Source organism: Amphiura filiformis, chromosome 17 (assembly GCF_039555335.1).
Source record: "Amphiura filiformis chromosome 17, Afil_fr2py, whole genome shotgun sequence".
NCBI lineage: Eukaryota > Metazoa > Echinodermata > Ophiuroidea > Amphilepidida > Amphiuridae > Amphiura > Amphiura filiformis.
The window spans coordinates 31,208,302-31,235,135 of record NC_092644.1 but is presented as its reverse complement, the minus strand read 5'-3'; the positions used below and the strand labels follow the sequence as shown (position 1 = coordinate 31,235,135).

At 36.6% G+C, this 26,834-nt stretch overlaps 3 protein-coding genes across 3 annotated transcripts in view; 2 read left to right on the top strand and 1 right to left on the bottom strand.

The window, feature by feature from the left end:
* The window catches only part of LOC140137621 (EEIG family member 2-like), a 128,024-nt gene extending 125,893 nt beyond the window's left edge, over positions 1-2,131 (bottom strand). The window contains exon 1 of the mRNA XM_072159357.1: positions 1,553-2,131. Coding sequence (XP_072015458.1) covers positions 1,553-1,698 — 146 coding nt within the window. The 5' untranslated portion in view covers positions 1,699-2,131. The remainder of the gene's footprint in view (positions 1-1,552) is intronic.
* A 599-nt stretch (positions 2,132-2,730) lies between these two features.
* Positions 2,731-5,148, top strand: LOC140137620 (sulfiredoxin-1-like). Its single transcript, XM_072159356.1, has 2 exons — positions 2,731-3,160; positions 3,457-5,148. The coding sequence occupies exons 1-2, from the start codon at positions 2,762-2,764 to the stop codon at positions 3,664-3,666; spliced, it is 609 nt and encodes a 202-aa protein (XP_072015457.1). The 5' UTR covers positions 2,731-2,761; the 3' UTR covers positions 3,667-5,148.
* Positions 5,149-7,097: 1,949 nt separating this feature from the next.
* On the top strand, positions 7,098-16,073 carry LOC140137619 (U3 small nucleolar ribonucleoprotein protein IMP3-like). Its single transcript, XM_072159355.1, has 6 exons — positions 7,098-7,298; positions 11,746-11,853; positions 12,390-12,544; positions 13,458-13,509; positions 13,883-13,955; positions 15,120-16,073. The coding sequence occupies exons 1-6, from the start codon at positions 7,165-7,167 to the stop codon at positions 15,141-15,143; spliced, it is 546 nt and encodes a 181-aa protein (XP_072015456.1). The 5' UTR covers positions 7,098-7,164; the 3' UTR covers positions 15,144-16,073.
* Positions 16,074-26,834: the final 10,761 nt, after the last annotated feature.

Sequence of the window (26,834 nt, the reverse complement as noted above, 5' to 3'; positions counted from 1 at the left end):
GAAAGACTGAAAATGTGCCAAATAGTATTAGGATAGCAGTTTAGAATGTGTACCCTGTCTAGATTTATATTTGAAAGAAAACGTCATACACTTTACAAATTAACACTCATCATATCATTCATTCCGGTAGGCACAGGTTGAAATTTCACTGTTGAAACTTGAATCAATGAAAACATTTCATGATTTAATGCTTCAATGTTGAAATTGAACTACATCAACCTGTGTCTTGTCTCGAGAAGTCTTGCTTCACCAATAACTTTGCATTCGAGTCCCAAGCTATCAAAATCTAGTACCGGTACTTAGAAATCGATGAATCATGACACGGTGGAAGTTCAGACGTAAACACAGCCAATCTTGATGGGCGATCACATTAAAAATGTTGCTTAAAATAAGAATTTAATTATGGTACACCGGTACACTTAGATTTTAGAATGTTCAAAATAGCCAACCTTTTGCTGAAAAGATACAGCATCAAAATAACTTTCATCCAAATTTAAACATTAGAATAATTAACAATAACATGTGTTGCAATAAATGTCAATGCACAATGCTGATCTTCTGAAAAACAATAACTTGGCTTGGGACTTTCACAACTCTAGCCTCGAAGTCGAATGCATGCGTAATGTTACATGTATCCAGAGAAGATGTAATAAAGAGGAGCTTGATCAAGCTATCCTCAAACAGAATATGTGTGAGACCGCTCATTCAAAGTAAATGATGAATCACCCTATTTAGCTGTTTTACAATAGAATACCACAATGGGGTTTGAACCCGCGATGGGTGTGATACACAAGTTGCAGCTAACTGCTTTTAGGGATAGGTCAGTGTGTGCATGTATTCCATGCCATGCACACCATGCATCCAAACCCTGTCATCTTGTCAGATTTCGGATAAAATATGACTGAAGTTCCATGGCAAGTTACAATTTTTGCTGCTTGATGCCACTTTCAGCCTCTATTATTTATGATAAAGAATGTTTTCAATTATCAGAATATCTTTATTAGGTTTGCAGGAAATGACAGGAAAATACATAAAATAATAAAATAGAAATGATCAACAATCATCACCTCTCTAAAAAATCCTAAAAATTTCTTCTTTAGAAATTTACATTTGTGCAAAAAACGGTGGATTTAGGGGGAAAATTTACAGCACTCGATTTCTTTCTTGTATTATATCTACATGTGGTATTCCATCCAAGCAGCAGGTCCTTAACACACGCGTTTCATACTTTTTAACAAATTCTTTATAGAAACATTGGAAATATTTTCAATTCTGAAGTGAAAATCGGTCAACCATGAGCTACCATGGGCGGTCACACACATAACATCAGAGGATATTTCAAGTGGATGTCTAACTACTTGAGAATAAAGGACTATGAATAGATGCGACAGGATTACCTACGGGATTATCTCAAGGATATAATTCCGTTGACCCTCCTCTTTATTACATCTTCTCTGATGTATCGTGTGAACATTTGAAGCTAGATTTCTCGAGTAACCTGTGCATCGTCTGCTGGAATATATTCAAGTATGATGTTAAATGGTATACAAACCTGGGAGCCTGCTGTTCAAACTTCCCTCCGTCCAATAACCTTACTTTCCCAAATAGAACTCCATTGACAAATGGTATTGAAGACAGTTCCACCAGCTCAAAATTCACATTGAACTTGAACTTCTTTTTCTTCATCATCAACGACATTCAACTATATTTCCTGTACTATTAATCCACAAGAAAGACGTCCTGTATCACACAGTTTATGAATATGATCAAAAGTTGAGCAATAAGCTTATCACGCAAATGGACTACGACCGTGTTTATGTACACAATTGTCGTGGCACTTGAATACAGGTGATACACTGTAAACAACTCGCTGCTTGCTACCGGTACGCTCACATTATTTTTCAATATTTTGTTGTCATCGAGTCGATTCGTTGCGAGTTAAATTCCACAATCTTACTGATTCTGGTGCAAAGCTTAACACTATTCCTTGTTCCGGTGTAAAGAACAATGATCATCCACCGGAATTAGACATTTTGGAAGCGTAGGCAGTTTGCCAGTACCCATCAACTTGCTTGGAATTTGGCCTGATGATCAGCAATTCCAATTTTCTGATCAATGATGATCTGTGTTGTAGCTGTACGAACATTGACATGTACACACTTGTTGTGGAAAAGATTAGGAATAATTGGACTGAGCATGCGCATTATGCGAAATTGATGCAGTGTAACAAATTATTACATCAAAAATTAGTTATTAAAATATAAATTTTCCCAACTAGTTGCTTAGTTTCTTTAAATATATGACTATTGACATTTAAAAATACTAAATGGTATTTCAAAGTCAATAAATTTCAATATAAAAGCAAAATTTATTCTAAAACAAAATATTTGAACAAAAGTTGGAGACCACTATTTCTAAGCCTTTTCAATGCGTATCCAGCGGGTAGGACTGATCCACTTTTCTAGGGGTTACTTATTTTAATGAGTATTATTTTATTTTAATCAGAATGGATGATTTAAAGATTTTGACTTAAATAATAGGTAAATTAATTGTTTTATAGATATTTGTAATTAAATTACAAAAGTGTGACATTCTTTTCCCAAAGGGTAGTAAAGGTACTATTCATAAAAAACCTTCCAAACAGTCGACGATGCTACGCCCACAAAAAGGTTAAAGGTGATGTTATGAAGGTCACCCGGAAGTGCTCACGAATTTTGTAAACACAGCTGATTGAGCCGTGCAGTGGTGATGACATAATTTCATGAAGTCATGTTTTGTGATAAAAATGCTCTTATATAACAGTTTCACGAAATTCCTTCGCCATGTTGGTTGCATATATCAATATTCTATTCAGTGCCCAAAGACAATCAATCCTGCTGTAAATCTAGTATTAATTTCAACACTTTTCCGCACTGCCACTGGTGCCGTTTCGAAAATTTCTACCAGTAGTGCCCAGTGCAGTACCAGGGACTATCGTTGGTATATGACTATGAGTACATATAGTAGTGATGTGTCTGAAGCATCAACCAGCACTCTTCAAACCAGCATACATGGAGCACATATTGCAGAGGTACATGATGTTCCAATAGAAGTTTTAATACGACCACTCCCGTCAGAATTGGATGAAAACAAGGTGAAATCACTCATGGAAACAATTCAGGTATGACTCCCACAAAACGCCCATAAAAAACAAAAAACAATTGACATAAATTCCCTGTAAACTCATCTGTTTCAAGCAAGAAAAACACAAAACATTTAGGACGTTTAGGTCTATATTTTGTGTCATTTATCAATGTGATATATTTTGTTGAAGTATAATTATTGTGCTCAATTGATTGTAAAAAAGTATTTTTGGAAAAAGGTAACAAGTTAAGTAAGACAAAATAGAACTATAAATGTAAATAATGTGCATCACTGAGTGATTTTGTATCTCTTTGTGTTCTATCATGTTTGCAGGATCCTGGTGAAGTCCATAAAGTCCCACCAATCGATGTTCTGTGGATCACCGGCAAAGAAGGAGGCAACTACTACTACTCGTTTGGTGGATGTCATCGTTATGAAGCCTACACAAGACTAAGAATGCCAACCATTCCATGTAAACTAATTCGGTCCACTGTTGGTGACCTCAGAATTTATCTTGGAGGATCAACTCCAGATCTACTCTGATATTGGGTCTACTTTATCAGTTTTTGCCTTCATATCACTTTTATGCAGAAATAAATTGCAGTACTTCAAAAATTATCATTCAAATACTATGCATGATAGATTCTACAAAACTTGAACCTACTATCTCAAAGACAAAAAACTTATATAAAACTTTTGGTACAGTTCTACTACTGATTTGTTCTCTTCTGTATACTAAGAATTTGACATTAAGACTAAGGGACAGTATAAAAAAGTGCACACATTGTGAAAAGTGCATTAATTTAATTATTATATTTAGGTTTACTAGTATTGATATAGGTATTTACTTGACTTTAATAATGATACAAAATGCAGTGTACTAAATGTCGTCATGGGTGGTGGCAGAAGCATTACCATTTAGGGGTTCAGGGGTCATATTTTGTTCAGGTTTTATTGGGACTTCTTTTGCATGTGAAAAATTTCATTTTCAGACTATTTTAGCTCCAAATGAAGATATGTTTTGATATTTTATGGGGCAAAGATTTGCAATTTCACCCTAATTGAGCCAAAAAATTGTGTTTTTCATGCTAAAAAGGAAGATGCACAGGGCAATTATTGCTTTATTTTTTCTGCTATTATAATTTTAGGGGGGTCGGACCCACATGCAAAAATTTATGGGGACATGTCCTACCTCTTTTCCTTTAATCTTTCGTTTGTCATTCCTATTTTATTTTTCTTCCCCTCTTCTTTCATTGTCTTTTTGTTTGATTTCTTTATATCTCTTTCTTGATCTCTCTTTGTTTCTTTCTATCCCATTCTCCCCCCTCCCCGAACACAGTCATGCTCTGTCACTCAAAAGACTCTCAAAGACCCCTTACTTTCCTTTTAATCTGTCACCCAAATGCTTTTTTTTTTCAATTTAAACAGCAACTTGCATTAATTTGATCAACAATTTCATTTAATTTGAAATGACAGAGCCATTTGGAACTATAAATTTTTGCTCGCACCCAAAGACCCCATTTGTTTTTCACACTCATTACCTTCAGGATTTAGGTACAAAATGACCCCATATTTTTGTTTACAATTTGCTCTCACAAAATGACCCCTACTATACAATGCTATAATATGATTGTCAGTCCCATTAGGCCAAACAAACCAAGTTTGTTTCCTGTAGCGCGCGTGCATTACATTGTTGACGGCTTATTTTGCGCATTAGAATTTTTTTTCACTTTTCAAAGAAAAAAAAACTAAAACAGACAAATCACAAAAAAATAATATAAAACTCTACTGAAGTATACATTTACACATTACACAACAAACGAGCGTAGTGAAGAACTACTGGAGAAAATATCACACATTTTTTAATACCTTTTTTAATCTGCAGGTTGAAAGGTGATCATAGATATTCTTGAATATGAAGAAATATGATTTTTGTGTGTGTGTGTCGAAGAGACCCACTGTTAATTCCCATTCCAATTTGCAGCAAAAAAGGTATTTTTTGTCATTTGAAGACATGGATCTAAAAAAAACAAAAAAACCCACACATTTCGCATTTGACTTTTTTGACCTGCTACAGGAAACAAACATGTTTTTTTTTTTTTTGCCTTATACTATCTGTTTCATATCCCACTCTGGTGTTGGCTAAGGTACAAACCAATTTAACATATAATCTAAGCTTGTTATCACTGCATGTGCACTATAAAATAAAATATTTTATTTTTATCATCCTGTACTGCTTTCATTTGGTGTGTTGCATTATTATGTCTAAAATATTTTGATCGACAGCATAAGAAGTTTTTTTATTTTTTTATATTAAACACAAAAAATACAATCAAACTGTATTGGGGAAAAGCAATGAACATGAAAAGGGAAGATGTGTATGATTTCTGGGCCCCAGGTGTTTTGTAGGGGTTATCTTGGTGAATAAAGGGATATGCAACTGAGAGGGGCTGCATTTTTAAGGCCCAGTTCATTTTTTGTGCAGAAAAAAAAATCTGGGAAAAGTGGGAAATTTCATACTTTTGAATCAAATTTGAGAAATTGTTTTGTATTATGGTGACCCTACATATATATTATACACGTTTCAAATGCACATCACATGTATCATTGTCATTTAGTGATGTGGCATTAGCAGCTATTAGCCAAGTAGGGGACAGTTTTCCCCTGTGAGAAGTCTTGCCCCGTCCCACACCCATTTGTCCTCTGTCCCCTGTGGGATAAGCTGACCACCTGATATTTAAGATTTTCAGGCCTTTGTATTTTCAGGACTTTGTCTTTTTAGCAGGCCCGTACGCAGCCCCTCCATTTTGCAAATGTATACAAAAGATTCCCAAGAATCAGAATTTGTGAGCGTAGCGAGCTAAAACAAATCAGGTTTTTTCCAAATTTTGGAAAGAAAGTCCACTTTAACAAAATCGCCCCCCCCCTGAAAAAAGTTTTTCAAAATCATCACCCCCCTCCAAAAAAAAAATCCTGCATACGGGCCTTCTTTTTAGCTCATTTTTGTCAAAGTTTCTACCTCCCACCCCCATCCCCCCAAAAAGTTGTCTTTCTCCCATCTGATAAAGTCCTGGCTACACCACTGCGTAAATTTCCAAACGACTTGCCAAAATCGCTTGCCCCCCCCTGGCCCGCCAAAAATTGCTTGCCCCCCCTCTCGGCCCACCAAAAAATCTTTGCACATGCCAAATTTTTGGGATCCCAATTTGCAAACCTTAAATGGTCTATGTTGCGAGCTCAGCGAGCAGGACAATTTGCATATTTAGGCCTAAGTGTTTAAGTATGGTTTTCCTAAGCCTTTTTAGAGCGTTTTATTTAAAAGGCACCCCAAGAATGTGTGCCAAAAATCACTTGCCCCCCCCTCTCGGCTCGCAAAAAATTGCTTGCCCCCCCCTTTCGGCTCGCCAAAAATTGCTCCCCCCCCCCCCCATTTGACCCTCCCCATGGCTCATTGCACAGCCCCTAAGGTACAAGAGATGATGAAAGGGAAGGAAGAAAGAATTAAGGAGGATTAGACGAATGAAAGATAATAAATAAATAAATATTCGTTCATCCTAAAGTAAATAAGAACAGAATAAGAAGCAAAAAATAAAAAAACGTTTTGTGTAAAGTTGTAGGCCTATTATTAGGCCTATTAAAAATTGCTATAAAACTCCCCCCACCCCACAAACTTGTTAAATCATTTTCCTTTTCATGTGCCTTTTGTTACTTTCATTATTATATCCGTTTGTTTTCCATTCCCTGTTTTATGTATTTATTATTTAAAATAAAATACTTTACTTTTTACTTTCCAGTATTTTTCTGGTATATTTTTCTCGAAACTTATTCCTGCACTATTCCTGCACTGCACCGCACGGTCCCTGCGCACGGTCAAGTGAAATAGCGCCATCATTTGACGATAACTTTAATTGGTCTTGTAATTCAGAAGGCTGGAATACGCAAATTTGTACCGCTATGATTTGCATGTGAAAGGATGTCAACGAGAAGTCGCAGTATACTCCACATGTGAAGTGAGGAAGCTTATCGAAATTCTTGACCACAATGAGGAAACTCAAATATCATGAGAAGAAACTTCTCAAGAAAGTTGATTTTATATCATGGGAGGTAGACAATAATTTACATGAAGTAAAGGTGATGAGAAAGTACCATATACAGAAGAGAGAAGATTACACAAAGTAAGTCATTTAATAACTCGACATGCACTGACTGATGCAGCATGACATGCTCTCAGTAAGCTTAAAGTTTTAGCTTTAATTAATTTAAATACACATTCATGATCATGCTTATTCTTTTTTTTCATTGGTTTGCATTTTGCATTGAGTGGTGATTGCATCATACTCTGTTTCAGAGAAAAATGCAGGCAGTACCTTGCTCAGATTGATGCAAGCACCTAGCATCTAAGCATGCCTACTAGTGCAGTGCCGTACTATTACGCTGACTTTCGTATTCAGCGAGGAGGACGATTTCGACCTCCTGGTTTGTTTACAAACAGAGAGGTAGACAAAAGACCGTTCCGCTTGTCCAAACACTCAGGTATCAGAAGGATGGTCCACAATAGCGTGATTCACGTATAAACCTGAATAGGGATTAAAAAGCTGTCGCGTAGAACCATGTGCTTCTATTGTCCAATTTGCCATCAAGATTTCATATGGAAACAGTTCAGACCCAGTACACGATCACGTCAGAAATTAATATTTTGTTCTGGGTCTGATTATTCAGACTAGCAAGCACCCAGTCATCATGTAGGTATGCTAGGTGAATTCAAATTTGCCATCAAACTGCATCATTTTACATATCAAATTAAAGCCCTTGAGTAAGGGAACAACCCAAAAGTTCGATGAAGCCATATAAACGAAAGTCCTTTCGTTAGTGGGGGAGGGGGTCAGAAAGTCCGATTACGTTTGTAAAAAAGTAGTTAAAACATCGGTCAAAGTTGATCATTTTTTAAGGATTTAATATACCATTTTCAAATTTTATTCAACAACTCTTCCTATACCTTTGTACAGGAGCCAACCGTTGTTAATCCGTGATGAATCCACAGTCTACTGTCTGTTCAATTAGCTTAGATTCTTGAATTTTTAAGATATTTGAAAAAATACAAAATTGTGGTCAAAGTCATCAAAGAAAAGTGTTAGCACAGCCTTAGACCTAACGTGATTTATACTTTTCAAATTCTAAATTTCAATTTAAACCCCATTTCTTTTCAATTTTGGTCTTTTCCTTGATATTTTTATAAAAAAGCCGTTAGAACGTCAGGTACCATAAACTTTTTGGAATCAATCCATTTAGAGCAATGGGGACGAATGTCACAAGATGGTATTTATTCGACCATCCGCATCAGGAAGTATTGTCCAGCAAAATATTTGCCAGTGTGCCTAATTTGTGTTGAAACCCTATTTATTTATTTATTTATTTATTTATTTATTTATTTATTTATTTATTTATTTATTTATTTATTTATTTATTTATTTATTTATTTATTTATTTATTTATTTATTTATTTATTTACTTATTTACTTATTTATTTATTTACTTATTTATTGATTTATTGATTGATTGATTGATTGATTTATTGATTTATTGATTGATTGATCGATCGATCGATCGATCGATCGATCGATCGATCGATCGATCGATCGATTGATTGATTGATTGTGCGAATGAGTCTGAGAATGGGTCTGAGAAGGTGTAGGCCTATAGGCCTATTATAAAACTACACATTTATTTTCAATTTGTTATTTCGTTTTGTTTGTTGAATACAAACTGAAAAAACTGTGAAACAAAAGAACTTTTATACAAGAAAATATTATTTAAAACAATCAGGTTACAGAAAACATTTCTTGTAAAGTTACTGTATCTGAAAATGTCAAGCGAATGCTGATATTCTTGGGAAGGAATGGTGGTATTAAACAAAACTCAATTTACATTGTAAACCAGTTGTAATGAGAACGAAATCCATACTTTTAATGTCCTTGTTTAGGAAAAAATAATGCTCAGAATAATGTTATGCATAAAACGTACTCAAGCCATATAATTTCGTGTGTAACAAAACCGGTGGACCATCATCACCTATAGAACCTATCCAATAACCGGAACGGAAAAACAATTGAAATGGCAGGACAGATTGGTGGACAGATTGTTTTGCTAAATTGGGTAGGGTCTATGCCCTAAGTTGAGAATGGGCCGTCCCACTCGATTTGTAAAAAGGTCGCGAACCCTTTCGGTGGACCCAAGTAACTGCCCAAAATGAGGCAAAATTGAAAAGAAATGGGGTTTTAAATTGAACTTGGGAATTTGAAAAGTATAAATCACGTTAGGTCTAAGGCTGTGCTAACACTTTTCTTTGATGACTTTGGCCACAAGTTTTTATTTTTTCAAATATCTTAAAAATTCAAGAATCTAAGCTAATTGAACAGACAATAGTAGCGTATACGCATCTTTGTTAATCGGTGATGAACAACAGTGAAACATGATTGAATCCATAAGTAGTGGGTTCTTTGATATTTTATAGTGGTTTCTTCGATATTGACATTCTATAGTGGTTTCTTCAAAATGATTTCAAATGTATGTGCAGCAGCGGCGTAGCTGGGATTTTTTCCAGGGGGGGCAAGCCTGTATGGGGCGGGGGCCCAAATCCATCAAATTTACCTGCACTTGGGGGGGGTGAGAGGGCGAGGGCCCAAATAATCGTATGGTATTGCATATCGTATGGATTCCCCATCTCTCTGCCCCTCCTCACCCTCTCACCTCTCTTTTTCTTTTTTTTCCCTCCTTTTTTCTTGCACTAGAGTGTGGGGGCCCAAATAGGCAATTTGCCAGGGGGGCAATTGCCCCCCCTGCCCCCCCGGCAGCTACGCCACTGATGTGCAGTACTCGCAACCTGCAACGTCAAAGTTAAATTTTTAAAACAGCTGTCCAAGCAAACACAAAACGGTTTTTTTAAACGATTTTTAAAACATGTTATATTTTGGGTTTTTTTGGTAAAAACGTTTTAATAACATTAAAATGTCGGGTTATATCAGGAAACTTCGATATTTGAGAATTGCGACTGAAAAAGGTCACGATTCACGCAAGTGGTATATCATCTCTACGAACTGAATTGACAGTTTATTTGGTCACATTTAATCAATATGATAAAATATTTTAAATATATTTTATGGTATAAGAACATTCTATAGTAAATCAGTTATACCAAGTAACTGATGAGGCATAATATGCAGGATATAACCCGCAGGATATAACCCGACATTTAAACGTTTTCTGGCAACCTTTTCTAACCTTTGGCGAATGATGTCGAAAACGTTTTGTGTTTGATACCACATTCTTTTTTATTTGAAAATCCAGCAAGTCCTATTTTTTCCGTGCTAAAAAGATAATGAAGAAAATATTTTCAAATAGAATGCAATATTCGTTTCTTCCATAAACGTGATCAATATCCTAGCATTGTCACTCCCGCTCCACAACCCCATGCGCCATAGCGACGGCCCCTGTGTCCTATATGAATACCAGAATACGGGTTGGAATTTTCGATATTGGCCACTTACGTTAGAGGGGAGGGGGGAAGGGGGTTAGCCTTCTAACGAAAGGACTTTCGTTTATAGGGCTTCATCGAACTTTTGGGTTGTTCCCTAAAGAAAGCCAAAACTGAAAACATTTTTGTCATAGCACTTTCCGTAACAAAGTTACATCTTGTCAAAGATTGACTTTCATCAAAAAGATTCTGCTAGCAAAATTCCCCAAAACGGCATTTAGAGGTGTTTCTAGATCTTAGTCTCATGGCGATAGCAGCTTTTTTTAATGGAACTGCTATCAAAATCCCTCTAAAATTCCATGTGCGACTTGATTATCACCATAAAAAATCACATATTTGGGTCAAGTGAAGTATAGAAAACATATTTATGTAGGTTTCCTTCACCGACCTGTTCTCGAAAAAAATTCAAATTTCTATGTAAATATGCATTGTGTTTGGGCCCCGGTCTCGGCGAATTTCGCTGACTAGCAAATGTTAACTAAGGTTTGCCTGGGATACCTGCATCATGGTCATAGGCCTTAAGCATCATATTTCGAGGAGCGGAAAGACACCAAATTGGTGTTTTATGACCTTTGTCACATTCTTTTGTGGCGAGTGACATGGTCTTTCAATTCACGCCGAGTGTCCTTGACAGGCGTGACTATGCTTCAGTGGTCATGAAAGAATTCAAAAGATAACCTCTGCCCCAATAATCCCGAGCTATTGTCTGAAACTGCTCCTTGGAAGATGTATGATAAGAACTCAGTCTTCAAATGATAGTCATGTAACAACCAAAAGATAAATTACTGACTATCATTGAAAACTGAGTTAGCAAGCAACCAGTTAATGAGTGATTTAAAACACACTGAATAACAGGCTGACAGGTGTTTTGGGTTTTTCCCAGCCAACAAAAGCACCGATCTGAGCCGACCAACGTTTTGATGCGTAATCAGCCATTTGAGTTTGACTGGAGTAAGGAAATATCCCTTCGAATTTGCAGACGATAGTTACCGTATGCTTTAGAGCTTTATCGAGGCTACACAAGCTAGATAATTGTCACAGATTCTGCATACATAGTCACCATGACATGCTTCGTTCTCTTTGACACACAGGTATAACAAACTGAGCAGACATGTGAGGACATTAGCAAATAAAATCAAGCAATTAGACGTCCAAGATCCATACAGAACACAGAGCACGATGCAGATGTTAGACAAATTGTAAGTAAATGCACTAAAAGGTTCACAATATCTTATACTTCCTCCTATATGTCTTTATAAAATAAATCGTAAAGTTTAAAGCAAAATTTAAATTTATCAAAATTATTAGTAGCCTGATTTATCCATATTCAAAATGAAATTGTTGAAGTCTTTTAAAAACAAAATAGTCATATTCTATTGACCCTTTGCATGGTCATCTGAAAACGAGGTTCTACCTGGAAAGTGTGTGTTGTGCGTGTGTGCCCCTGTCAAATGCATGCTTCAATTACTGTGTACGGTTTGCAAAAGCCTTCTGGCGGGTTGCTAGGAAAGCGCAAGAAATAAAAATGCATTTTTTGCGCATGCGTTTGCAGGAGAAGTTAAACATTGTTTTGGTAGCAAGATGGCGGATCCGTGCAAAGGGCGAATAGGGATGATTGTAAAATTGATCCTATTTAGTTTGAAATACTGCAGATATTTAGCTAGGCCTATGCTGTACAGAGTACAGACACAAAGTAGAGTAATCAACTGTACTTCCTTTCATTTCCTTTTTGCAGATACAACATGGGTATTATTCCAACCAAGAAGAACCTATCTCTATGCGATGAGGTGTCGGCGTCATCATTCTGTAGGAGGAGATTACCGGTAGTGATGGTAAAGTTAAGAATGGCACAGACAGCAGAGACAGCTGTCAGATTTGTGGAACAAGGACGTATCCTTTACTGTTGGTAACCCACACTTTAGAAAGGGTGGGTTTGAGAGGTCCACAAAATGCTTAAAAGGGTGGGTTTGCAAAATATCTGGTTAAAATGTGTGTCAAAATATAAAGGGTGGTCACTGATAAAAAGGGTGGGTTAAGAAGTCAACAATTGCAATCTCAAAGCTACACTGTAATATCCGATTGAATGACACTAAATGAAGCACAAAAAACATTGAAATCCCATTCTGTAGTGTTTGGTCATCTAAACTAAAACTTCATGTAATTCTCTTTGGATGTAAATCTGCACCTCCTGGACCACCATAACCACTTATCTATGATTAGTAAGTAGTAACCAGGCTTAGAAAGGGTGGGTTTCGGAGTTTTGGTATAAAGGGTATAAAATAAAAAGGGTGGGTTTGTATCACCACTGCCAACTATGTTTAACACTGAAAATATTGCTTGTATGTATCTAATCAACAAACTGAAAATACTGAACAGTATTTTTTTTTCAAGAATTTTAACAATTTCTGATAATCTCTCACTGAATGACCCCATTTTTTCTAGTAAAATTCACAAACTTTCATTGTTTTTCTTTAAGTTTTGAAACAGTTTCAAGACTTTTGAAGAGCATATCAAAAATTTGTAACTTTCATGTAAGTCTGATGAAAAGTTTTACTTTCTTGGTAAAATGTGTAACAATCTTGCAGAACGACCCCCTTTTTTGAGGCTTCTCACCAAATGACCCCCTTTTTGGAATCATGTCTCTCACCAAAAGATCCTCAGTTTGGAATTGGTGTCTGCACATTGCCGTCACTTCCAAACTTGAGTGCCACCCCCCCCCCCTCCCATCAATCAATCAATAAATCAATGTTTGAACTATTGCTACATTACAACATGTTTTAACCTTAACTGTTTATTTGATCAGATGTTAGAGTAGGACCAGAACTTGTATTAGACCCAGCCTTTTTAGTAACTAGGTAAGTATGGTATTGTTTGTTTTAACACCTATCTTTTTTCTAGAATGCAACATAAAATAACATATCTTCCAAACTAAATGTAGACTTAGTTTAATACATCGGAAATTAATTGATATTGGAAGATCAGGTTTTACAGGTCTTGTTTGTCACCTTCTCGCATGCTCCATTTCACTTTTTGTATATTATGTATTTGGAAATAGAATCAATCTGATTTGATAGGACATGCTCAGCTGTAATTTTACAAACTTTAAATGAAGCATATGTGATGAGAAAATGCCTATGCACCAAACATTTGCCTTTTTTGTCATATCCACTAAATTATTTAAACATTTGGAATTGTTTTTGACATTGAGTTGATGCTTTCTTTGTACAGAAATATGGAAGACTTTGTGACATGGACAGATACATCTAAGATAAGACAACATGTAATGGAATACAATGAAACGGTAAGAGTCTTTGATGGAGAAGTGTGACATCGTTTGGCAGGAAAAACCTCCTATGTATCATTGCCCCTGAACATGTTTAAAGCAAAAGCCTCTATTTAACCTCTTGGAAGTTTTGATTTAATCGTGTTCAAGTACATTGGAGGTTTTTCCTGCCCAAGAAAAAACACCTTGTTCCATGGTCGGACGGACCATTTAAGGAGGATCAATCAGTCTGCCGTTTTTTATTTTCCCAAATGACCCTAAAAATTGCAAAAATTGGTTCTACATTTTTTGTCCAGTCAAAACCACTTCTCTTTTGCCTCTATATGAATACAGGAAATCAAATGCAAAACATGGTTTTTATTTTTTGTTGCCTTAAAACCTCAGTTACTGATAAAGGTTGACTGTGCTTAATTTGTACATTGTGTAAGCTCCATGGTTTACATACATGTCTTTAGTGTGGTGAACTCAATATTTATGCCAGTATTGAGACAAGCTAAATTAAATTCAGTTTCTTGGCAATGGGGCAATCAATTTGTAGAAAATGAAACTTCACAGCAATCTTTTTATTCCGTACTCACATGAATTCTGATTTGTTTCAATCAAATTCGGATTAATCATTGTTTCTTAATAGAGTTTATCATACCAATGGAGGGAGTGGGGTAGACTCATTAACCCTAACCCTACCAAAAGCCACAAAAGCTACAGCAGTAAGCAGCTGCGAGAGCAAGTATCCCACATGATGCGATTGCATCATTATGGGAATGCACATATGGGCACTGAAAGCGTGGCCAGCCAAGGTACTCCCCTATGGTGTGCTATGGCCGTTAGTGTCTAGCACCCAAGGGTTTGGGGGGGGGCTCAAAACCGCATTCGAGAAAAAGAAATCCTCGCCTGTATTGAAATCCTCGCATGTATTGGGACAAAGTTTGATTGAATTGCAAAGCACAGCCTTGTCATTATGATTTCAAAGTACATGTCTTTTACCATAAAGAGATATGTTGGAGAGTCTTAAGACTGACCAACATATCCATAGGCAATACTACTTCATAACAGCTTCTGCATTATGCCTTGCCTGATCATGCATTCAAAAAGTAAATAAATCTACAGGACAAAGTAAATGAGTGTTTTTCTTTGATGTTTAACCACTTGTTCTTTTCTTTTCTTTTTTTCAATACACTACAGAGAGATGATTTTGACTTAGCCTGATAACAACATCCTGGACCACTTTGACTGTAAGAGGAAGACATTCAGAATGATTAGTGACTGTATTCCACTACCTAGAAACTGGGCATATCAGTACTTGCTAGTCTGTGTTGCTAGTTAGCTACACATTGTAACTTTCAAGGACTCCTATAAAGGTTTACTTAATATGCGAATTCAGTATGACTGCTTAGATTCTTCAGTGGGTAACCATTAACTACTGAAGAATTGGGTTTTTTTATTAACCTGGGTGAATCTTTTAATGTCAGACACTACTCCCATGATCCCTAGGGTAGGGTGTACAGACAGACAGGTGTTAACCCTGATCGGAACTGGCTGCGAGATCTTTGTCATTCACTGCATATGCCCCATATATCAAATGCGTAATAAGTTTGTGATATTTGCCTCCATCAGGAGTTGAACCACAGACCTTTTGCATCAGCCATGCTGCTAGCTCTCCATGCTGCTTCTTCTGTGTATTGGTGCATAACTCCTTTTTGTAGAATGATGATAAAATGTGAGACCTGTCAACGAGAACCTGTAATATCTTTCTCGAAATCTTTAAAAGTTATTGGGACGTCAAACAAAGTCATCAAGCTTTAAAAGGAAGAACATTGGATTTAATAACTGGGTAAAGTCCAATGACCTATCTGGACCTTTTAAGTTTGCACAAATTATAGGTGATGATGTTTATTCGCTATGAAACATTTTCACTTTTTACATCTTTGGGCTAATACCATTAATGCTGCACATGGTTTAGTGTATTGCTAAGAATATTATGGCATCTGTATTCCACACAGAGATATACTTGCACCATGTGTAGCTATGTGTGCTTATTTAAGCAGGCATAAAAAACATACCATCAATTTTACCATCAAATTTGATGATCATGTCAAGTTGAGATTGCATAATAAAATATCTTATGGACAAAATCAACATTCTTGCATGTTTATTTTCAAGGTGAGTGGTCCAATTGTAATAAATAAATAAATAAATGTAGATATTTATACAGCGCTTTATGCCGTAAACAGCCTCAAAGCGCTTTACATTTATTCTGCCGTCATTAGAATATGTCGGAACCACATTTGCAGCCTATACGTGTGGTGCAGGGTCCATCAGTACAACGACTCGACTACCCCTAACAGCTTCCCATTGCACCTTGTCACGATCTTTTTGTAAGGCTGAGTGGCATTGATTAACTGATATTTCTCGTGCAATAATCATATGAATTATACGATCATTAGCTTGTTTTCGTTGTTGAAAGGGATTCAATCATGTTTCGCCGTTATTCATCACCGTTTAACAACTCGCGTTCAGCATGTCTCCGTGGTTTACTTGCTCGGGCTGCCCTCACGAAGTAAACCGCGCAGACGATGTGGACGCATCGTTGTTAAAAAAAGGTGATGGACAACGTTGAATCCCTAAATGTATTGCAGGGCTTTAAGCCAGCCCTTGCAAAAATATAGGAATAACAGGAATATTTTGAATGAAAATATAGGAAAAATATAGGACAGTGGAATTCAAATACAAGGGGTGTCAGAGACCAGTAATTATTGTTTAAGGGATCTAAAATGGCGTTTATAAGCGTTTACGACAGTATTTTTTGTGGGACATGAGAGCACCTCAGGCGTGTCGAATTGCATTCTGAATACGAAGCATGTCTTTCTGATATCAAATAGTTTTAATTTTTTGAAATTCACGATATAATACAAATTTTATGACAAATTATTAAAATTTGATATTTTTCAAATTTTTGATATATAACAGTCCTTGAAATAAATTTTATAAATCTAATGATATATTCTTAAAGTGTATGTAGCTGGGAGGAAAAGCCGACGATCAATTGAAAATTTTGACTTTTTATATTGAAGATATGGATTTTTTCCAAAAAGACCTAATTTTTTTTGGTGTTTTGGGAAAAAAAATCCATATCTTCAATACTGAAAGGTCAAAATTTTCAATTGATCGTCGGCTTTTCATCCCACCTACATACACTTTAAGTATAAATCATCAGATATATAAAGTTTACTTCAAGTACTGTTAAATATCAAAAATATCAATTTTTAATGATTTGCCATAAAATGTGTATTACATTGCGAATTTCAAAAAATCAAAATTATTTGATATCAGAAGGACATTCTTTGTATTCAGAATGCAATTCGATATGTCTGATGTGCTCTAATGTCCCACAATAAATACTGTCCAAACGTTCATACCCCATCCCTTAAGGGGAAGTTCCAAAGATACTTTGATAATGTGTGCATCAATTGGAATGGTATGGACTGATAATCTACAGGCCTAAATAATGGGCAAAAATTGAAGCCAGTAAAACCAACCCACTGTGGGCGAAATTGAAAGAAATTTGTAATTTTTAATAAAATTTACTGATGCGAGTGAAAAAAATGTTAATTTCCTACATTAGGAAAAAATAAAGGAACTTAGGACTTTTTGTAACAATATAGGAAGATGATTGAACAAATTCATCAGGATTGGTAGAGTAAACTAGTAAACCAGAGTTTGTAGTATCTGATCTAAGAAAATGCACCTACTGTGTACGTTTCAACAACCACTGTTGTCTTTGTCAACACTTGATGAGGAGTGACTGCAACAGGGATCTAAAGCATCCCCAAAAGGAAAACCAACTGGCAACCCAAAAAATCACACTGGAAATCCCTCTAGTGTTGATTGTCAGTAGATTGCAGTCACTCCTCATCAAGTGTTGACAAAGGCAACAGTGGTTGTTGAAACGTACACAGTAAGTGCATTTTCTTGGATCAGATACTACGAACTCTGGTTTACTAATATAGGAAGAGTTCAAAATATAGGGCCACTTGAAAACAAACTGGATAATCTTTCAGTAAAATGTATTAGTAATAAACACACACGTGACACTAAATCTTCCATACAAGTTATTTACATATGTAGCTCAAAATTTATTGTGTCATTATTTACAGTATTTGGAATTTATGTTTCTTACCAGTAAATAGTGCCATTGGGTTAGTCCAGTTGAAATCCACACACCCCAATGGAAGACATGACCTTAATCTTCCACACAGGGAGTATGAATTTCAAACAGAGTTACCGAACTTCCATTTGAAATCTACACCCCCTGTGTGGGAGATTAAGGTTATGCGTTCCATAGGGGTGTATGGATTGCAACTGGAATAGCCAATTACTGCAATACAAACTATTTAATACACCCTCCTTATACAATTTCTCTTCATCATTCATCATCATAACAGACAAGTCAACATAGCATTATTGCACATTATTAGGGAACAAACCTGAAGTTTGATAACGTCCTATAATTTTGACCAATATCTTTCTTTTTGACACCCTCCTCCTGATGAAAGGACTTTCATTTATAGGACGTCATCAAAAATTTGGGTTGTTCCCTTTAGGAGTCCAGAAATTGAAGGCGCAAAATTTGCTGGACATATATCTTTTTTTTTTTTTTTTTTTTCCATAATGATAAATAACTGATTACTAAAAAACCACACCATTATTATCTGTGTAGTACTTCATGTGAGATACTGACCATGCAATTCAACAATGGGCTATTCCAGTTGAAATCCATACACCCCCTGTGGAAGACATGACCTTAATCTCCCACATAGGAGGAGTAGATATCAAAGTGGAGTCACCCGTTCAGGTAACTTCATGTGAAATTCATACTGCCTGTGTGGGAGATTAAGGTCATGTTGTCCATAGGGAGTGTATGGATTTCAACTGAATAGCCCAATAGCAAAAACAGCTTTGCCAGACAATAAATTGGATTGTGTCGCCCTCATTGGTCAGTATACCACAGAGGGGCAGTTTCTGGCAATCTGGAATTGGTCACTATGGGAAAAAAACGTAACTACAACACTTGGGATTGAAAGTAGCGCTGACATATGCAAGGTAAAAATTAATTACTAAAATAAAAGCATGAACATTTTGTTACAATTAAAAACATGTCTTTTTGACATTCAGATGATTACACCACAGGCAGTGTCTATAAAAAAAACATGTCTTTTTGACATTCAGATGATTACACTGCAGGCAGTGTCTAATTGTTATGGAACTATCTGGCACAGAAACAAATCTTGCCATCCACAAAAAAAAACCAAACTATTTCAACATTTTCCAACTATATTTTCTTATCAATATCAACTGTTTCAAGTGTAAGATACATTTTATATAGTGTATAAACCCGGGGGTGCCACTCATATACCATTGCATGTTGTCATCACTGACCAGACACTTTTATTTTTCACCCAAAACACTGACATGCCCAAGGGCTGAAAGGTAACCCTTACCACTGACCTGCTATGAAAAAAGGATACCCAAATCACTGACCACAGCCATGGTGCAAACAAAGGTACCCATATCACTGACCTTACATGTCCCAATGACCCTTTTCACTGACGAAGGTAGAAAGCAATATTTACCTAGTGTATTTCCAATCCTTTACATACAATTTCTGTTATAATATGAAATAGCCTGGAATATCATCCTTAACACAAAATTGTGGTCATACACAACAAACAGCGATGGCAAATGTCACTTCACGATTTCCAAAAGGCATGGTTCCTGTCATATCTGGTTCAGCAGTCAAACGTATGTCGTAATCCATTCCGATTACACAGTATCTGTACCTTGTACAAAATTAAGTAGTCTCTACGCCTGTCTCTCACGCAGCCCGCTCGGCAGCATGCACAAACATCACCGAGTTTTAATCATGGTACAAGACCGGGCACAAGACTAATATATTACACTTACAGACCCGGAAGTAAGAAGTTGTTTACAATCAGGAACGAAAACAGCGGCTGACGTCAAATGCTGGACTTTGATTTTTCATGAACCCAAAACGCCGACATATCTATTGTAAAAAATGTACCCTTTTTTCCAGAAAACACCAAAATTGAGACCCTTGTCGCGTCCCGCGGGGGACGTGGCCTATGCTTAAAAAGATACCCTTTTACCGCGAAATTTTGGTCGGTGATGACTTCATTGACGGTTCAACTGGCACCCCCGGGTGTATAAACTGCTGAGTGCCTTGACAAAGTGTTCCATACATTTTAAAAGTTCAGATGCAAAACCTGATAGAATTATGTGTTGTAAATACAAATAATAATTATATGCAATTGAAGCCATTAATATTCATAGAGGTACAGGCCATCATATCCTATCACCATACAAACTTTGACATTGATCTGTTATTGCGTTTAAGCTACAGAGTGCATTAATGAAAATTTCTCAATGTTGAGTTTGGTTTTGGTGTCCTTACTGAACAATTTGGATATGTGAATTGGGATTTGTCTCTACTGTATACCACATTCATGTTTTAAAAACAGTTTAGAAGTGTGTAGAAACTGTAAAAAAGCTTTTCAGGATGTCAAAAATGTTGAAAGAAAGAAAAAACCTTTCTGATGGAGGACAAGCAAACAATCTTTTTCTTTTTGCCTAACTTAAAGCATACATCACATATTTGTATAAGGTGTATTAAATGAAGGTAAAATAAACATTCTCATAAAAAAATTCAAACTTAACAAAAATATTCTACATAATGCATCTGAATAACATAACTTTTAAGCAAGGAAAAAAATGAGGTGGGATTATAATGGCATTTTATACTTTTCCTCAAATTCTTCCAAACCAGGAGTGGGATATGGAATAAAAAATAAAGTTTATACAAATATTTGGAATATTAGACTACACCGAATATAACTCAAGTGACAATTGAGTTTGCAGCTAAAACTTAATATTATTCTGTAAAAGTGAAATTTTTTATGTGATTATTGTGTTTAAATTTGCAATTTCAAGCTTCTATATGTTGATATTTGTGCAAAGTTATTTTGTGTGCTAGTTGTTTGGAACACGACAAGCACAGAAATAAATGCAGTACAAAACTAGAAGGCTATATATTTGTACACAAATACGGCTATACCCGCATGTTATCGGTGTACCCAAAATTACAATCCTTATTTGCTGAGGACTTAAAATAAAGAAATTGTAATAAAGTCGCCCAATTGGGCACAAAATGTGTAAACAGTGAAAGTCCAAGTCACAAGCTTTAATTGAATGTAGGTTGCACTGTCGTAGCACTTAAAATAAAGAAATTGTAAAAGTCCCTCCCAGGGAGGCGTCTCTCTTACTCTCCATAGGTTGCTGTTGTCAGTCAGTCACAGTGAGGCTATGCAATATGATTAGGGGAAAACTATTCCAGAGGGAGTATGTAAATTAAATGGAACAGCCATTCCAGAGGGAGTATGTAAATTAAATGGAACAGCCTATTTTAGGGCCATATCAGAGGGAGTATGTAAATTAAATGGAACAGCCAATGGATATGTAATTTAACTGGAACAGCCTTAACGCTTCACGCTGGTATTTCCAATTATTATATAATACGGATCTGTCTGTTTAGTCCTATGTGTGTGGGGTGGGGGTGTGGGTGTTAGTAACAATATATATAATTCTCTTGTGAAAGTGTAATTCTCAAGTGTTATCAGTACACTTAAGCTGGGCATTGTAGCTGCTTTATTTACTGAGTAACGGCCGGCCCTATGTTTTAGCGTTTGGGGCCCTGGGGCCCATATTATGTGACATATGGGTATTATATATACATATGATAATATAATACTGAAGACCTATCTGTGTACCAAATCTGAGCCCTGTAGCTACTTTATTTGCTGAGAAAGGCCGGCCCTTTGTTTTAACCTTTGGGCCCCTGGGGCCTCTAGCCTTGTACATATGGGGCCAAAATGGGCAAAAGGCACATCTACAATTTAGGGCTTATACATGTGCAACATATGAGCCCTAGTGCCCTTGTAGCTTTAGAGCTAGGCTTGTCAATCTGTGACCCCTTATTTTTAACATTTGGGCCCCTGGGGCCCATAATATATAACATATGGGGCTCATGTATACTTGTATTTATAGAGTACCCCTGGGGCTATCAGTGTACCAACTCACGGCCCTGAGGTTGCTCCATCTGATAAGAAACTTGACATGGTTTGTGTTTTTACATTTGGACCCCTGGGGCCCGTGACCTTTGACCTCTGGGGCGGGATGGGCAAAAGGCACATCTACGGGGTAGGGCCCATAAGTGTACCACATATGGACCCTGGGGCCCTTGTAGTTTTAGCGCTAGCCTTGACAGAATGATGTGTTTGATAGGAGGAGAAGGAGGAGAAGGAGATGGAGAACTAGAAGGCTATATATTTGTACACAAATACGGCTATACCCGCATGTTATCGGTGTACCCAAACTTACAGTCCTTATTTGCTGAGGCCTTAAAATAAAGAAATTGTATGTGTAAAAAGTGAAAGTCCAAGTCACAAGCTTTAATTGAATGTAGGTTGCACTGTCGTAGCACTTAAAATAAATATATTGTAAAAAGTTCCCAGTCCCAGGGGAGTCGTCTCTCTTATTCTCTATAGGGTGCTGTTGTCAGTCTCTCTTACTCACAGTGAGGCTATGCAATATGATTCAGGGGAAACTATTCCAGAGGGAGTATGTAAATTAAATGGAACAGCCATTTCAGATGGAGTATGTAAATTAAATGGAACAGCCATTTCAGAGGGAGTATGTAAATTAAACGGAACAGCCTTTTTTTGGGCCATTTCAGAGGGAGTATGTAAATTAAATGGAACAGCCAATGGGTATGTAATTTTTGGAACAGCCTTAACGCATCACGCTGGTATTTCCAATTATGATATCATACGATCTGTCTGTTTAGTCCTCCGTGTGTGGGGTGGATGGGTGTGTGGGTGTTAGTAACAATATAATTCTCAGGTGCTATCTGTGTACAAATTCTGAGCCCGGAAGCTGCCTTATTTGGTGAGAAACGGCCCGCCCTTTGTTTTAACATTTGGGGCCCTGGGGCCCATAATATTTGACTTATGAGGTCCATGTACATATGTTGAAGTATAATTCTCTAGTGCTATTAAGCGACTCAAGCTGCGCACTGTAGCTGCTTTATTTACCGAGTAATGACCGGCCCTATGTTTTAGCGTTTGGGGCCCTGGGGCCCATATAATGTGATATATGGGGCTCACATGTACATATAACAATATAATTTTCAGGTGCAATCTGTGTACAAACTCTAAGCCCTAAAGCTGCTTTATATAATGAGAAACGGCCGGCCCTTTGTTTTAACATTTGGGGCCCTGGAGCCCAATATATATGACTTATGGGGCTCATGTACATATGTTGAAGTATGATTCTCAAGTGCTATCAGTAGACTCAAGCTGGGCATTGTAGCTGCTTTATTTACTGAGTAACGACCGGCCCTATGTTTTAGCGTTTGGGGCCCTGGGGCCCATATTATGTGACATATGGGGATTATATATACATATGACAATATAATACTAAAGACCTATCTGTATACCAAATCTGAACCCTGTAGCTACTTTATTTGCTGAGAAACGGCCGGCCCTTTGTTTTAACATTTGGGCCCCTGGGGCCCCTAGCCTTGTACATCTGGGGCCAAAATGGGCAAAAGGCACATCTACAACTTAGGGCCCATACATATGCCACTTATGAGTCCTAGTGATCTTGTACTTTTAGAGCTAGGCTTGTCAATCTGTTGCACCATATTTTAACATTTGGGCCCCTGGGGCCCATAATATATAACATATGGGGCTCTTGTATATTTGTAAATATAGAGTACCCCTAGGGCTATCAGTGTACCAACTCAGGGCCCTGAGGCTGCTTCATTTGATGAGAAATGGCGTGCTTTGTATTTTCACATTTGGGCCCCTGGGGCCCGTGACCTTGACCTCTGGGGCCAAGATGGGCAAAAGGCACTTCTACAGCGTAGGGCCCATACGTGTACCACATATGGGCTCCAGGGCCTTTGTAGTTTTAGCGCTAGCCTTGACAGAATGTTGTGTTTGATGGAGAAGGAGGAAAAGGAGGAGAAGAAACCACAGGATGGGAAGATACCCGTCCATGCTTCGCATGCGGGTATAAGAAACCACAGAATGGGAAGATACCCTGCATGCGCTGCATGCGGGTATAAATATCCATTTCAACAGTACTTATGAATCCTTCAGCATATCTGTAGGATTTGGCTAAATATGCGAATTCAAAATACTGATTTCAGCTGCTTTCAATTTTTTCACCATGTCGCTCCTTTTGTGATTAACCCTATGTCTTTCTTACATTATCTCCGATTGGTTAATTACATGATATAATCATCTGAGTAACCAATCAAAATAGGGCTTTCAGATAGCAATTTTATATTAAACTTAATCCTCTTCAGCCTGACTTACTATTCTTACATACATTATACCATATCTCTGATTGGCTCAATACATGATATAGCCCTTTTTTTAACCAATCAAAATAGTTCTTAGAAGCTGCTAATTTGGCCAGTATGGCCCATGGGGCTAACGTTATCTACAACTTGAGAAAGTTCTTATTGGATTAAATATTTCCTTTGAGAAGTCCATATTTGATTCTCCTTGAAGAAAATTTCACATTTTACCTCTCCAAGCAAAGAAAAATACACAATGGAATGATGTACATCTTATACAAATAACCAAAAAAATAATATAAGACTTAACAATTGGAGTGCAAAGTTGAACAAAATAACAGCATTGACAATGATCTGTGGATATTACTCACAGGGGTGCAACTTGGCGTGAATCAAAATTGACTAATTCTCACAAACTAATTTTGCAACAATCAAGAGAATCAAATTAATTTACTGTGTGTGGAATAGGCTTGAATCTAGAAGAATCAATTTTGATTCTCGCAAAACTATAGTTTAGGAAAATCATTGTGAGACCTCCCGTTTAGGTATGGGGATGTAGTGTAAACATGGGTCACATTGTCGACCATTTGTTATACAATGTCCCTCTTTTTCTAGGCCAATTTTGGTGTAATAATGAATGGGTTGTGTATATTTTTTTCAAAATTGTCCAATTTTGCCTCACTGTAGCCAAAATTTGCCATAAAATTTTGGAAAAAGTCATAAAAACTAGCAATTTGTATACAATTTGGCTGAAAATTTGGGAATGGGTCCAAGTTGCTTGGAAAATTGGTACCATATAGTGACAATTTCCACTTTCAGATTATCAGACTCCCCCAGACTTCAGAAAACAAACAAAGTGATACAATAATCATATAACGATATCATAGAGTCTACCAGTGAGTAGACCTACCAATATTTTTTACAATAAACAAAAACATTTACACCTTTTTTTTTTTATATGTGAAATGCAAAGTTGTATAAATCATTGATTATAAAAGTGTTTATAATTCTGTACATTGCAGATTATACAATTAAATATGAATTCATTAAAATAATACAACTTGCTCATCATATTCAGGGGACTATCCTGTAATAGGACTAATTGATTATTATATCTGGCATGCTACCAATACATGTGTCATGACAATACTGTGAACTATGTAAGATTGGTACGTATGGGCCAAAGATATTAAACCCAAAGAGAATAGACTCAGAATTGCCCCATGTGTATACCATGGTAATATGTGACATGATCAAGGGAAATGAGTCGCATGTCGCTAATATTGATTTTGAGATATTGGCAAAGAAAGTGTTAAAATTCTTTTGTTTTATATTGTTTTCAGCGATTGATAAATTGACGTAACTTCACAAAAGAAATTCGTATCAACATGATGGGGTTTTCAGTTTCTGAAAGCCCTAAATGTCCTCTTTAGAAACATGTGTAAAACTCATTTTCGACCAGGGCCGCCATGTGTGACTCATTCCCCTTGATCATGTCACATATTGGTTTGTCACGCATAAGACAAAAATAGTGTATCTCTGGCATTTATCACAAAGCTCACTATCAGCATTACACGTAGCACGTAAACAAATCAAAGCTTGCCGGGCACATGTCCAAATAATCCGGAGTTACACTACTTTGCCATCCATGAGCGCCATGCAAACATGGTAGAGTCACTTCTCTTTGGGTCTATTTTCTTTGTTATGGGCATAGTGTTATTATGTACTAAATATTTACTCTATCATTTCATATATAAAGCACTTGGCAAAAAGATTTCCACCAGAATGAGTATAATTTGTCAAACACTAAAAATATGGGAGCATCCTCAAGTGTCAGGGCAGAGTGTTAACAGACTACATATTCAGAAAAAAATATGTTTGAACATAATAATTCAGGTAAGTTGAAACCATCCATAAGAAAAGTGCTCAACTCATTAGGGGAGCATATTCTTTATGTTTGAACATATTCAGAAAAAATATGTTTGAATACTTTGAAGGCATAATTGGAAGTAGTCCCCCTCCCCATCTAAAGTTGGAATGAGCAATATTCATAATCACTATATGTTCTCTCAACCTTGATTAGTGGCAAAAGGGGGAGGGGATATCAGGGTCAGAATTTTGGCAAGAATCTGATAAACGATTCTCCCAAAGATTCTCGTAACAGATTTGCGTGAATCTTAGTAAGTTTACACACAAAGTTGATTTGTAAGAATCAAATGATTCCTGAAAATTTATTCTGAAACAATCAAGATTGATTCTCGCACTGCAAAACAAAATTCTGACCCTGATATATGAAGGAGGAATATTGAGGTAACACTTTTATAATTCTTAGTTTCAAGTGACTCAAATAGTACAGGCAGTGTAGTAAACATGCCTATTAGGGATAAGTATTCAAACACATTTTTATGAAATTGTAGTTCACATAATATCAAAACATATTTGTTTTATCAAATTGATTT

Coding starts and splice junctions, on each gene's coding strand:
- LOC140137619 (XM_072159355.1), top strand. CDS start 7,165: ATGAGGAAACTCAAATATCATGAGAAGAAACTTCTCAAGAAAGTTGAT. Junction 7,299..11,745: donor AAGAGAGAAGATTACACAAA/GTAAGTCATTTA, acceptor TTTGACACACAG/GTATAACAAACTGAGCAGAC. Junction 12,545..13,457: donor CAGATTTGTGGAACAAGGAC/GTATCCTTTACT, acceptor TTATTTGATCAG/ATGTTAGAGTAGGACCAGAA.
- LOC140137620 (XM_072159356.1), top strand. CDS start 2,762: ATGAAGTCATGTTTTGTGATAAAAATGCTCTTATATAACAGTTTCACG. Junction 3,161..3,456: donor CACTCATGGAAACAATTCAG/GTATGACTCCCA, acceptor TCATGTTTGCAG/GATCCTGGTGAAGTCCATAA.